The sequence below is a fragment of the Notamacropus eugenii genome, chromosome 5 (assembly GCF_028372415.1).
Source record: "Notamacropus eugenii isolate mMacEug1 chromosome 5, mMacEug1.pri_v2, whole genome shotgun sequence".
In the NCBI taxonomy this organism is placed as follows: domain Eukaryota; kingdom Metazoa; phylum Chordata; class Mammalia; order Diprotodontia; family Macropodidae; genus Notamacropus; species Notamacropus eugenii.
The window spans coordinates 86,619,130-86,633,005 of NC_092876.1; the positions used below are offsets into that span (position 1 = coordinate 86,619,130).

A 13,876-nucleotide genomic window follows, 5' to 3' on the forward strand; every position below is an offset into this window, starting at 1 on the left:
GGATACATGATCTACATATAATAGGCCACACCATAAACAAATTAGAGGAGCTAGGATGAAATTATCTTTAAAATCTATGAATAAGGGAAAGGCTCATGAAAAAAATGATAGAGAAGATGGCAAGATGTTTATTTTCCGTTTTCTAATAGAAGAATTTTTATTATAAAGGATTGACTTGACAATTTAGGCACCCCCTACTCCTGCACCAAATATGGGGGGGGGGGGAAGCAGCATACAGGGAAATCAACCAAAGACACTTATTCAGATGTGTTTCATTTTACCTTCTCCCTGTTTTTTCTTTTCCTTTAGGTCAGAGCTTGCCATTATCCTACCCATTTCTAAAAAAGGGAGGGATAAGAATCAGTTCAGTTCAGACATCAGGGCTTTGTAACATCCATCCTTAAGCTCTGGAGCATCACAGAGTACATCCACCACTTCCTTTCTAGTGGACACTTGTAGATTCCTCTTCCTCAGCGAGAACATCAGTTTGAGATGGAACATCATCTCTGGTGGGGGTCCATTCTCTTCCTTAAGGTGGCCTTGATATAGATGTTGAAGACAAGACAGCTCTTTCTTAGGTCGCTGCTGCCAATTGTACTATGGATACCAAGAAGTACCTGCAGCTAGGGCATGAGCCATTGGGGTACAGCTCACAGCTTCATGGGATTTGCTGAAATCAGTATTCTGTGGCTCTATCTGTGGGATGTGGTAACTGAGAAATCATGGTCTATAGCCTTCAGAATACTTGCTGTCAGCTTCTTATGCTGCTTCATACAGACACCTGTGTATGAGGTGTGGAAGATGACACCTGTGTGAGGACAGACTACTCCAAGAGCTTCACATTTCTAGAGTTCACATGGAGCTTCTGATCTTGGCAGATAGGGCAAGGATTCCCAATAACTTTGTTCCTCAAATGCACATCTTACGGGTTTCCTGGGGTGGGATATCACCTTTGTGATTTCACTGATAATCAGACTAGACTGAATGAGAGCCATATTGAGCCAGTATTCTTCTGTCTCCAGATATTCCCAGGGAGCATCCTGATAGAGGAAGACAGGAGTGGCAGATTCATCCTCAAGTGGAGCTTTGGTGCTTAGAGCCTGGGGAGTAGCCTGCACCCAGTAGACACCTCTGACAGGTTTGAGACCCAAAAGCTGCCTAAGCAGAAGAATTAGGAGAGAGGTTGCCACCTTGGTGTATGGCTAAGGGAGGAGAGGGGCAAGATGTTTATTTTGAATCATGTAAAATTCAAATATCTTTTAGAGAAACTAATCTAATAAAGTTGAAATTAGAAAGGAAATAAGTAAATGGAGAAACACATTTACAGTTTCTCTGATAAAAGACATATAAAAGACTCAAGGAAAAGATTTAAATTTTGTAAGACAAATCCATTTCATAAGAGATAGATACTTTAAATGATAACAAATAGGCAGTTTTCAAAGACAAAATCCAAAGAATGGATAATCACATGGACAAATGATCTGAATTACTCAATTTGGAAAATGCAACTTAAAGGAATTTAGATTCACACTCATGCTCATCAGAGTGGGTAATAAAATGAAAGAGGAAAATGATAAATGTTGGAGATCCTGAAGGAAAAGAGGAAACATAATGTGAAGATAGTGGAACTGTGAACTGGTTTGATTATTCTGGAAATCAATTTGAAACTAAGCCTATGCAACACCAATGTGATACCTACAACAGCTGCTATGAATATGTAGATGTATTTCCAGGATTGAATCACAAAATATACCAAACTTTCTTACTCAAAGATGAAACCAAGATATTTATTCCAATACCAGAAAGGCAATTCCATCATGGTAACAAAGAAGTTTATGCATACATCCAAGGAGCACAGACATCCCAACTCTTCCCTCTATTAGACCTCCCCACAAACAAACTCCCCTAGGCAAAATTCCTCCTTCTCTTGCTAATGCTAGCTTCTCTGCCTCAGCTCTGTCCCACGATCTTCAAGCTCTGCCTTATTCTCACTTCTTGCTCCACCCTTCCTGCTCCACCCATTTGACAAACTCCTCCCACCATGGGCTTCATGTGATTCATGCTCCATTACAGCAATCAGATGGGCCTGAGCTAAAAGCAGGTCACATAGGCCTATTAATGGAGGGAAAGATCTTCCCATTCCTTTAAAATTACAGCCTACAAATTATTAAAGTAAGTGTGCCCTTTGACACATATATGCAACTGCCAGATTTATACCTTGAAGAGATCAAAAAAAAAGGAAAGGAAATACAGTATATGTAACTCTATTAACAATTGAACAAGGGTGGGGAGGTAAGTATATTTTATCTTCAGATTCCTAGGTTAATATTTTATTATTGCATTTATGAGTTTCAAAGTCTTTCAAAGTTGTTTTCCCTATAATTTAAATAAAGAAATTCTTCTCTCAATTCTGCTAATTCTGCTCTACATTACTACATAAAAGTCTTCAAAATGTCTTCAGAAACTTCTATGCAATTTCTTATGATACAGTAATATTCTATTACAGTCCTACAACATGGCTGTTTAGCCATTCTCCAATAGAAAGATTCTCCTTTATTTTCAAAGTTTTGGTTACTATGAAAGAATCTTATATAAGTATATGTGTAATCCAAATATATGTTATATAAATAACTATAAATGTTATATAAATGTACATGTGCAAACCAACAGACAGAATATATTTATAACAATAGTAACAGAAACAAGCTGACAAAGCAAATAATAAATCTCTTTTTCTATCTCTTCTGTAGATGGTGATTAAAAATATAACAGTCTTAAGTTTTTGGTTCCAGTGACAGACATCCTACTCAGAGGCACAAGTTTATATGATGGCAAATTTCAGACCTTAAGAGTCCTGTACATCAAATTCTCAACCAAGTGGTCTTTCTGTCGTCAGTATCTTCAATTATTTTAAGTACTGTATTATTGGGATTCTCCTAATTTAAATCTTTCACCAAAGAAGAGCTCGACCACTCAGTGTTTCAAAGAAGAACCCTCTACAAGTGAAGGGCAAAAAACATTAGAAACTCCCCCATCAATACTATCTTCCTGAATATCCATCTGACAATAATAAAAAAGACATTCTCCACAGGTTTTCTGGATGGCAATGACCAGTAACTATATGGACATGGGAAGTGTCTCCCTCATCTCAGGAAAAATCTTCTACACCTGGTACTTTTTTTTTTACAGCAATAAGATAGTTTATTTTTAATCATACTGTGATCATCCAGAAAGCAAAAGTACAGGTAAGGTATACAATCTTTATTATCTTTTAGTTACAGAAAAAGTATCAAGCAAATGCTTTAAAAAATGATTTCACAAGGCATATGTTTCTGTGATTATTTTTTAAGAAACTAAGATTCAATAACATCACTCAATTACACTAATATTTTGTTCACTCTAGTACAATCTTCAAATGCAAGGAAAACGGTATCAAAGTAATAGTTAGGAGATAAATTTTGATGTACCAAAACAAGTACACTACTGCATTTAAACTGAACATCTTTTTCTAATATTCATCTTAAGTTCCAAAACTGTCCTTGTTATATAGCTAAAATACAAACATGCAAATATCACCACCTTATGCCCCATTAATATTTACTACATTATCACTCAGCCTTTCTTCAAAAATTCAATGATTAGTTTCACTCTAGAGATTTAATCAGTCTTAAAAAACTATGTGCATTTATAACCTTGCTTAGACAGCAGATTGACTTCGCATTTGGTAGCCCAGCTGTGTGTATACTAATTTGAAGTCTTTACTTCTTGATATATTTTATTACATTTCATAAGCCCTGAGTTATTATATAACCTAATGAATGTACACTTTACATTTATATCTTACTCTATATATTTTAAGCATCATATAGGTGACTTACAAATGCCAGTTAATAATCAGAACAATATATACAACTTACTAGTTATGAAACTAAGAACAAAATTAAATGTGCATATTTATCCTCCTTTTAAATATTTCTCTAAGTCATGTCCACAATGGTAAATAAAATTTGCTTATACTAAGAATTTGATTTAGCTGACTTTTGCATGGCTTCTGCTCATTTTATTTTTCTCTTCAAATTAATTAAATACCACTGTCTTATATGCTCTAAATTGCGCACCAAATGCATTTTATTCCTATGTCCACAACCAAAATTATAAATGCTACAGTTTCCAAACTGGAAGGAAGGCACCAACAACGTGGCAACTAAACAGAATGCTGTACATAGTGGGTGATCAAGAAATATTTGTGGAACATAGAATGAATGACTTGAAGGACAATTATTACCAAATCAGCATATCTGTTATTATTCTATGGTGAACTTTATTGGGTTAGAGAAATCAATCCACCAATATTGTTCAATTGTTAATTTGGAATTTTGAAATAAAAGGCAACAAAACATTAAACAATTACTTTTAAAAAGTTAATTCTAGTTACTATATAATAGTACCTGATAAAAAAAAGAAAAATATACAATACTTACAGTATCTTCCATGTACAACCAAATGAGGCACTGAGTGATTATTGAACTAAGAACTTGGGTTAATTACAGACTTATGCAGGTAGATTTCTATTTTTCCAACTCAAGAGAATTTTATTATCTTAAAATTAATTCCTCCATATCCCTGGATACAATTATAGTATTTAGACATTTTAATGTCTTTTTTTTTCTGTATTTGATACTTTTCTAACTAAGCAAATATTTAATTAAAGTATGCTTTGGGCTCTAGGATTAGTTAGTTACACTGTTCAATTTTTACTGTTGTGAAGTCAATTGCATACTTTCACTTCTAGTGCAAAAATGAGATAAATTATGCTATCAATAGTTTCATTCAAGAACATTTTGATAATTTTTTATGTTAAAGGCACTGGCATAATATTTCTACTTAGTTATAGGATAATAGCAATGGCAAAAACATTGACAATACAGTTCATAGCTTGATTCTCCCATCTTACGGTACAGGTTCCATCAGATGTGGTATCCCAAAAACATGAGCTCGCTGTGTGTAAACCAGATCCACTCTTTTGCATCACTGCACAAGTAACTATATATTTATCTGTCTTTCCTAACTTTACCAAATGTGTTAAGGATTGTTCCACTATAGCTGCAGTCCACTGGTTGACATTATTCTGATTATAATCCACACTGCCCAATAAAGCATCTATACACTCTTTCACAATATTGGGTGCTTCATCAGCATTGAAGCCAATATCTTCATTGGTAGGGCTGATATTTCTCCATGGCGGCAGCTGCTCTTCCTGAGGGCAGGGCCTGAACTATACCTTGTACTTTTAAATGATCAAGGATTAACGGATTTTGATTGCTATATACTCCCACTAATAAAAAAGAGAATGCTTTCTAAGGACATAGCACTGGGGTTCTTTTTTCTGTTTCAGACTGGATTTGGTTGCCTGGGGAACTTCTTCCTCCTGGTCCTATATACCATCACCTTCTTTACTGGTCCCAGGATGAGGGCCATTGACTTGCTTCTATGGCACTTGGCCTTTGTCAATGACTTGGTGCTTCTTTCCAAAGGGATTCCTCAGACAATGGCGACTTTGGGGCTCACCAATTTCTTGGATGATGTGGGATGTAAATTTGTCTTTTATTGTCACAAAGTGGCTCGGGACCTTTCTCTTTGTACTACCTGTCTCCTGAGTAGCTTTCAAGTCATCACTTTGAGTCCTAGAAGCTCCTGGTGGGCAAAACTTAAAGCTAGGGCCCCAAAGTGTATTGTCCCATTGTGTTTCTTGTGCTGGACCTTCTGCCTACTGACAAATTACAAGATTCTTTTACATATGAAAGGCCCAAAGGGAAGCAATAATATCACTGCAGGAAAGGATTTCATTTACTGTTCTGCTATATTTCCAGTTTCACTTTATATTGTACTATACTTACTCATAATTTCGCTTCCTGATGTTTTGTGTGTGGGCATCATGTTGGTGACCAGTGGGTATATGGTTTTTGTCTTGTACAGACACCATCAGAGAGTCCAGTACATTCATGGCAACAGTCTTATACCACACAATGATTCTCCTGAGACCAGAGCTATCCAAACTATCCTGCTTCTTGTCATCTTATTTGTCTCCTTTTATTCTCTGAATTCTATCTTGGCATTATATATTCACTATGGGGAAACTTCTTCTGTCCTGGTTCATATCTCTGCCTTCCTAGCTGCCTGCTATCCAACTTGTAGCTCCTTTGTTCTAATTGTCAGTGATTTCCAAGTTAAAAAATACTACCTGGCACTCTGTAAAAGATAATGATACAGTTCTGAAGAAGCTCGGTGGTTCCACCTCAAACTGTATCTCATGTCTAATATAAATGAAAGTGAGAAATTATAATTGTTGCATGGTGTGCAGAAAAATAGGAACAATAATGCACTCTTCCAGTGAATGGTCTGGCTATTTCAGGTAGAAATTTGGAACTGTGTTCCCCAAATGATTTGCCTTTGTATAGCATTTGACCCCCCTATGCCAATACTAGGTGTATGCACCAAAGAAATGGAAAAGATCGTATGTGTACACAAACTTATCTAGAAACTCATTCCATTGTAGTGTCAAACTGGAAACTGAGAAGATTTCCTGCTAGTGAGGAATGCCTGCAAAGTATATCACATTATTGCAATGGATTGGAGTTTGGAAATAATAAATGATGATGTAATGGTTTCCAAGGGAACCGGAAACTCTTCTATGAATTAATTCAGAGCAAAAAAATGAGGACCAAAACAATTTATATGAATTTATAGACAAAACAACTCTGAAATATTCTAGAAGCTTGATCCATGCAAGGATAAATCTTCAATTCAGAGAACTGAAGAAGAAACATAATACTCAAATCCTTCTATAGGAATGATTAGTGCTAGTGTATTCACGAGGTGGGGTGTGGTGGGTGGGGGGAAAAGAACATTTTTAATCTAGCCTCTAAAGGGAGTATACTGGAAGGGCTTTCAAATCTCACCTCAGACACTTGACATTCACTAGCTGTGTGACCTTGGGCAAGTCACTTAAGCCCAACTGTCTCATCCAGGGTCATCTGCAGTCATCCTGGTGAATATCTGGATTCATGAATGTCACTAGATTCAGATGACTCTGGAGAAAAAGTGAGGCTAGTGACTTGCACAGCCCTCCTTCACTCAAAACAAAGTCAAGTGCAAGTCATGTCATCATTTCTCTGATGGCATGGTCTTCTTTGGCAATGAAGGATGAACACACTATATATTTAGAATGCAATAATTGACTTTCCATTATGTCCAAAGCCAGGAATTCTTCTGTATGAACTGTGTACATTTGTGGTGAGTTTTTTAATGGTTTAGTGGTAAGGGGTAGTGATAAAACATGGATCATAAATACATGCAAAATGTACTTAAAAATTAAAAAAAAAAATCTGCGAAGACCAATCATTCAGGTCACAAAGGTCAGAGTATGGCTTCTGGTACAGGTCTGTGACTCCAAATTCAGTGATCTATGGACCATACCTTTTAATTACATATTATACAATCTCCTTTCTAATTATTCTGCCACTTGGAATGAGAAGGGGAAGCAAGACAGATGTCTTTCTTCATTCTCTCTTCCTTCACTCTTCAACCTCCCCTCACTCTCATTTCAATTCCATCCATATAACCTCCACTGAAGATGTCTACCCACCATCCCAGGAGTCAGTGAGATACAATTCCTTGGCAAATCAATAATAGTGAATTAAGAAGTAACTGAATTATTTTAAATTGTATTGAGAGGTAATGTTAAAAGCAAATATTTCCACTCTTATAATGGAAAAGAATTCCCAACAACACCAAAGCATAAGAAAAGAAGGAACTCAGTCATATAAAAGTCAGATTCCCGTGTATTCTCTCTCAATGTTTGTGTGTGTATACACATATGTAGTTGTATATATATACATAAACACACACATATGTATATATACACAGATACACACATATACATACACACATATTATATTGTATATATGTATATATATAATAAACATAAGTGCACTCTTATTAAGGTATTTATTATTGACCTATGTGGATTGTATAATTTGATTATTTCTCAAAATAAAAACTCCAAAGTTCATTTTCCACTTCTGTCTCTTCTCCTAGATATTCCATCTACTGAAAAATTGCACTTTTCTTGTGTACGTGAAAGTTCCAAAGGGGAGCAAAAACATGAGTGAAGTATAGGATTTCATTTCTTTCCTGCCACATTTTCTGTTTCTGTTAATATTTCACTCTCTCATTTCTAAATCTCCCTTCCTAAAGCTGTCCATGTAGTGATTGTAGAGTGGATGAGAAATATATGGCTTTTCCAGTATAGACAGTACCAGAGAGTCCAGTACATTCATGGCAACAGTCTCACTATTGTTGCCCCAAGAACAGAGTCATTCAATCTGTCCTGGGATTGATTAGTATGTTTGCCTTCTTTGACTCCTTGCCTTCTATTTCAGCATTTTGGGATATCTTTTTTATGACTGCTTTACATCTCTGCTTTTTGAACTTGTCTACCAGCTTGTAGATCTTACGTTTTTAAAGTATTCATTCATTTTTAGTTGATGGAATAAACCACACATTTCATAACATTGTATAATAAAAAAAAAAGATGATTGCACATGAAGCTGCAAATCTGTTATGTAGAACTTGCTGTTCTTTTTAAATATACAAAATAAATGTAATGAGCATCATATAAACATCTTCTTTTCATTCTTTTGTTCACTCTCCCTGGAGATGGCTACCATTAGACACAAATGGGTATACATTTGTAAAGTTATTCTATCCATATTAACATTTGTCAGTCCTTTTTTTGCGATCCACCAAACATCTTCCTTCATATGTCCTTTTTCAGTTAATTTGGGTATTTTTTTCTAATTGTTTCTTTTGGAAATTTGAGACAGAAAACTGCTTCCTTGAAAACTTTTTCTTTTCAAAGGTACATAAGTTGAATACAATACTAGAGCAACTATTTTAAAAAATTCAAAAGCTTCATTTGACATACTTAAACCAAAAACTTTAATGCAAAAATCTCACACTGTCATATCCTGTGTTTTGTTCAATGTAATGTGTACTAAAATCTTTTCTCAGTGGCAAGTGGGTAATTACCTTTTGAAACTTTTGTTCATAATTAGGGAGAAGGATCTACTAACAAATTATGGTTCTTTTTACTCTTAAATTGTCAAAACTACCTAGGCTAAAGTTGAAACCCATACCTGACTAGAATAATATGAATTCAAGTAAATACAAAGAATTTTGATTTCGTTAGATTCCTTGATTACACTTTATACTCATCCTTACCTGGATAAAATGCTTCTTATGGAAATGTTAAGCCAAAACAAAACAAAACAAAAATGTTATTTCAGAGAAGTGGCCCAAGCTCAGCAAACACTTCATGATATTAATTATTATAAAGATAATCTATTTCTGTTCTAATTGTTAGTGACTCTCCTGTTCCCAATACTACTTGGCTTTCTGGAAGAGGACAAAACCCCCACAACCTGATATAATCCTGACCCCATAGAGCTAATTACTTCAGTAGACTTCCTGTGTTCATGAACTGGACTAAACTCAGGGACCTCTGCAGCCCCTTCCATCTGTGAAATTGTTCCATCACTTGGAACAGAGCTCGGCTCCACTTTCCCCAAAACTCTTTTCTCAGTCTGGCATTGCATAAAGCAATATATTCTTCAAAACTCGTACAAAATTCCTTAAATTCTCTGCCTATGTCATAAGAAATGCCATAGTTTTTCAGGCAAGCCCTACAAAGCAGAAGTAGAAGTCAGTGAGAGGGAAAAGCCTAGAAAGGCTACCTTGTGATAATAATTTAATATCTTTTCTGGACTTTAATCATGGCCAAAGCCTGAACTAATCAATCCCAGTACTTTGTTTTGCTCTAAAAATGTCTTTTCCTTTCCTTTCAGCAACTTCAAAGACCTGTTTATGATAGGATGCCTGAAACCAGAGTGGTAGGATTTATCTTATCTTGATATGCAGAGACAGAGAAAAACAAATATCCTGGGATTGTAATTTTCAACTGACTACTTTGTCCACTGTCTTGTCTCACTGTGCTTACAACTTACACAACTGAAAAAATTCCTTCCTCATGGTATAGATAAAAAGCACATATGGAGACCATAAATCTGAGAGACACAGAGACTTCCTGGGATTGTCCTAAAATATCTTTAAGTCTAGTCATTCTTGTATCAGTCAGTCAGAAGTTTCCTTCTGGTTCCACGATCATGTATCTGCTAGCTTGAAGAGAATAAACAGTATGACTTTACATATCACCTAGACTGTTTGCCTCCTTTAACCAAACTTTCAGGCTGACACTTATGGTGACAGAGAGATGAAACTGATGAACTAGAAGAAATGACAAACCCCACTTCACCAAAGCAAAAGACTCAGGTGCCTCTGGGATTAATTTTTCCTGGAGTCTTATCTTTGACAGGGTCACGTAAGTTCTTCTATTCCCAGTTTCCAGAGGACACCCACTAGTTTGGTTGAAGTCTAAAATTTCCCTTTAAACTAGCTTTGGGGTGGGAACAAAGTTATGTTAAATCACTTTGGATTAATTAGGTCCCCTTTGAAGATTGATCTTAGGAAAATTAGCACACCTCAACCTAATACCATTGGGGTCTCTCCCTTTAAGATAGTTAGTCAGAAACTTTGGAATCACCAAGGCTCCCTACCACCAAAAGCCATTGTTCCAAGCAATAGTTGCAGGATCCATCCATGTTCTGTCAAGTCTTGAATCCTTGCAAATTCCCCAACCCCCTTTCATCAGAATAATAATAGCCAAATTCTTGATTTTGATTCTTCCTCTCTCTGTCATAAATTGTGAGCTCTGTTTGTATCTGTGCTGTCAATTTGTGTCTTCATATCTGTATCATATGTGCTATAAATGAGTCTATTACCTTGCAAAATTTAAAATGCAGGCAGCCAGAGACTTCTACAGGCTGCAGCTAGGGAAGCAAACGAAACTGTAAGATTCTTCTTTGTTGTTCTAGTCTGGTCAACATGGAATTACAGTGAAAATGAGATAAAATGAGACAAAACTGAAAACATCTTAGCAGATTCTGGGATTAATCATTAAAAAGTTTGGAAACTAATTATTTGGAATGACAATCATTTAATATCATTTTTGGACTTTAATAATGGCCTGATCCTGAATTCATCAATCAGAAAAAGATCCTGGACTTAACAGCTTCTTTGTTCTCTGAGTAACCCAGCAAATACCTCTTCTTATGTCAACAAGGCCAGGTAGGGCTGACTTAAGAGTATTTTTTCTCTGTTTAAGGATATGACCTTTAAACCAAGACACTTTTTTAAATAATGGGACTTTTTCTGTATCTTAATATTTTGTGGACATATACTATGTTATGAAATGTTGATGGTAAAGAAAACACAGATATCTTGGGTCATAATTTCAATTGACACTTTGTCAATTCTATTTTCTTATTGTATTTATATATTATTCAATTAAGAAAATTCCTTTCTCATGACATAGTTAAACACATACAAAGACCATAAATCTGAGGTACACATACATCCTGGGATTGTCCTAAAACAGATTTAAGCCTGGTCATTCTTGTATCAGACAGTTAGAACTTACTGTTTTGGCTCCTTGTACATGTTCCCTATTTTAGCCTAGCTTTAAGGAAATTAACAATAAGAATTTACATATTACCACCCTGTTGCCTCATTTAACTAAATTTCCAGGTTAATGGGAATTAGTGGAGAAAACTTCTAAGACTGTAAGTAACTCAAGGAGCTCACCTTGCTAAAACATATCCCTCCAAATCCTGATCACTTAGCATTCCCCTTCTTCCCCAGAGTAAAGAGGATATCTCAGTATGGGGATTTTTAACAGCCACCAGGGTTCATGTTAACCCCTCTCATCCCAGATCAAATTATAGAGAAGACAATGCAGGAGAATTGCAGGGGTAGCAATACTTGCAGACTGGTTGTAGCTCTGGCAGTCCTGTGCCCCTGGGCAAATTGTAGTCACCCTTCTAGGAAAAACTTGGAAATAACACCCAGGTCCTATACATTCTAGCCTCCCTGATACAGCAGCTGCAAACTGCACCAGGTTAAGTAAATTCTGCAGCTGTGGGAGAAGGGAGAGGTGAATGGGTAAGGACTATAGTGAACATTCCCTAAGCCCTGGCTTCAAGCATTAACATCACTGGGACTTCAATCTCTCTGCACTTGGTGAACTCCACACTTCTCTGTTCCAGTTGCAAAAAGTGTATTTTATCTCTGTTTGCCCCATTTCCTGATTTGTAAAGGGAAAATAATAAAGGCTGTGGTTATGAGATCAAAGTGACATAATGATTGTAAAAGATTTAATAAAATGACTAGCATATGCTAGATCCAACATTATTGCTATCTTTCTAATTTAATGCAATTGTTCCATACCTGATAACTTTGAAGTGGTTTTTAAATACCAAAAGTATTAAGATCAATAATTTCTATATGGGATAATCTGGAAATGTAGTTAATGTCATCTGAAATTGATTGTGGTATCACTGCATTGCTAAGATTATATCTAAAATTCTCTTAGATTATAAAAAGTTGAGAGACCATTGTGAGATAGAAACGGTGTTAAAGAAATTTTAATTTGAATCTTGTATATGAATTGGACTTTTAAAAGGATGTGATAAAATTAGATAATTTAGTATTTACTATGATAGCAGATTTTTCCATTTGAAAACTTGGCTATTATGAAAAATATACATGGTGGTTTAAATTTATAGTTTCCACATATTAATGATGGGATGAATGATTCTCTGTGTGATGTGATTTAGAAATGCATTCACCTAGAGTTCTTACAAGCTTTGTGAAAGATTTTGTACTATAGAAATCCTACTGAGCAAATGAGAATTTTTTTTAAAAAAAATGTAAGGCATTATTTTCAAGATCGTTTTGTCTAAAATATATCTTCTTCTAAGTTAAGTTGAAGGTTTATGGACTATTTATGTGAAATGCCCGAATGTACTTCATTTCTAGTGACATATTTAAGGAAAGCTTGTGATTGTGATAATGCTAAATTAATTGAATATGTCCTTGACTTACAGAAACTAAATCTCTTCTCCATCACAAACACCTTTTTGACTAAGGAACTTTGTGCTACCTAGGAATTCTGTATTGACTAAGAATTTAGTTCTGTTATAATCCTTTGAGAATTTGTGTTACTTTATACCAGCTTAGTTTTAATGAATACCAATTTAAAAGACTTATTTTTTGCTTTAAGTAGGAAGATATATCTATAATTTTAAAAGTTTCCAACTAATTTTCATTATAAAAATTTAGTCATAAATAAAGATCATAATAGTAGTAATAAATAGAGATAAATTTTAAACTGTTTTTTAAAAAAAGGGAAATACTTTTAGAAAAAAATTAAAATAATCACTGTGCAATTTTTAATAGGTCTGTAAAATTTTCAGGATAATTTACTGATAAATTAATGTAATTATCTGTAAAGCAGAAGAGATCTTGCTGTTTCAATCTGAGCTTGTAGTGATGACATGGCTTAAGCAAGAATTAAATTAGTGTTTGAACATATCATGTGTGTTAAATTCAAATCCTGAAGTGTCTAATTCTTCCAGAGTGAGTATAATTGGCAAAGAATAAACACACTTGTCAAATAAGGACACAAATTCATCAGCCTGTGAAGTTAACCATTAGTCTCTTAGCTTTGTTTCAGCTGGGATTCCAGTAGAGACAGTTATGTTAGTAAAGAGTGATAATTTATGAGCTAACTTGTTTTATGGTTGAAATGTAAAGGAAAGCTGAATAATCTCAATAATGGGATTAAGAGATTTGGAAAGAGAAAGGTCTGATTGAAAATGTGGAAGGCAGATAAGAAGGGTTTGGGACAAATGGCAGTTAT

The 13,876-nt window shown here is 35.1% G+C and overlaps 1 protein-coding gene and 1 pseudogene across 1 annotated transcript; one reads left to right on the plus strand and one right to left on the minus strand.

Annotated features, from left to right (window-relative positions):
• Window positions 1–442: 442 nt before the first annotated feature.
• On the minus strand, window positions 443–1,862 carry LOC140507504 (small ribosomal subunit protein mS40 pseudogene; annotated as a pseudogene).
• A 3,488-nt stretch (window positions 1,863–5,350) lies between these two features.
• LOC140508628 (vomeronasal type-1 receptor 4-like) lies at window positions 5,351–6,262 on the plus strand. Its single transcript, XM_072616524.1, has one exon. It carries the CDS (start codon window positions 5,351–5,353, stop codon window positions 6,260–6,262), a length of 912 nt encoding a protein of 303 aa, XP_072472625.1.
• The last annotated feature ends 7,614 nt before the right edge of the window (window positions 6,263–13,876 follow it).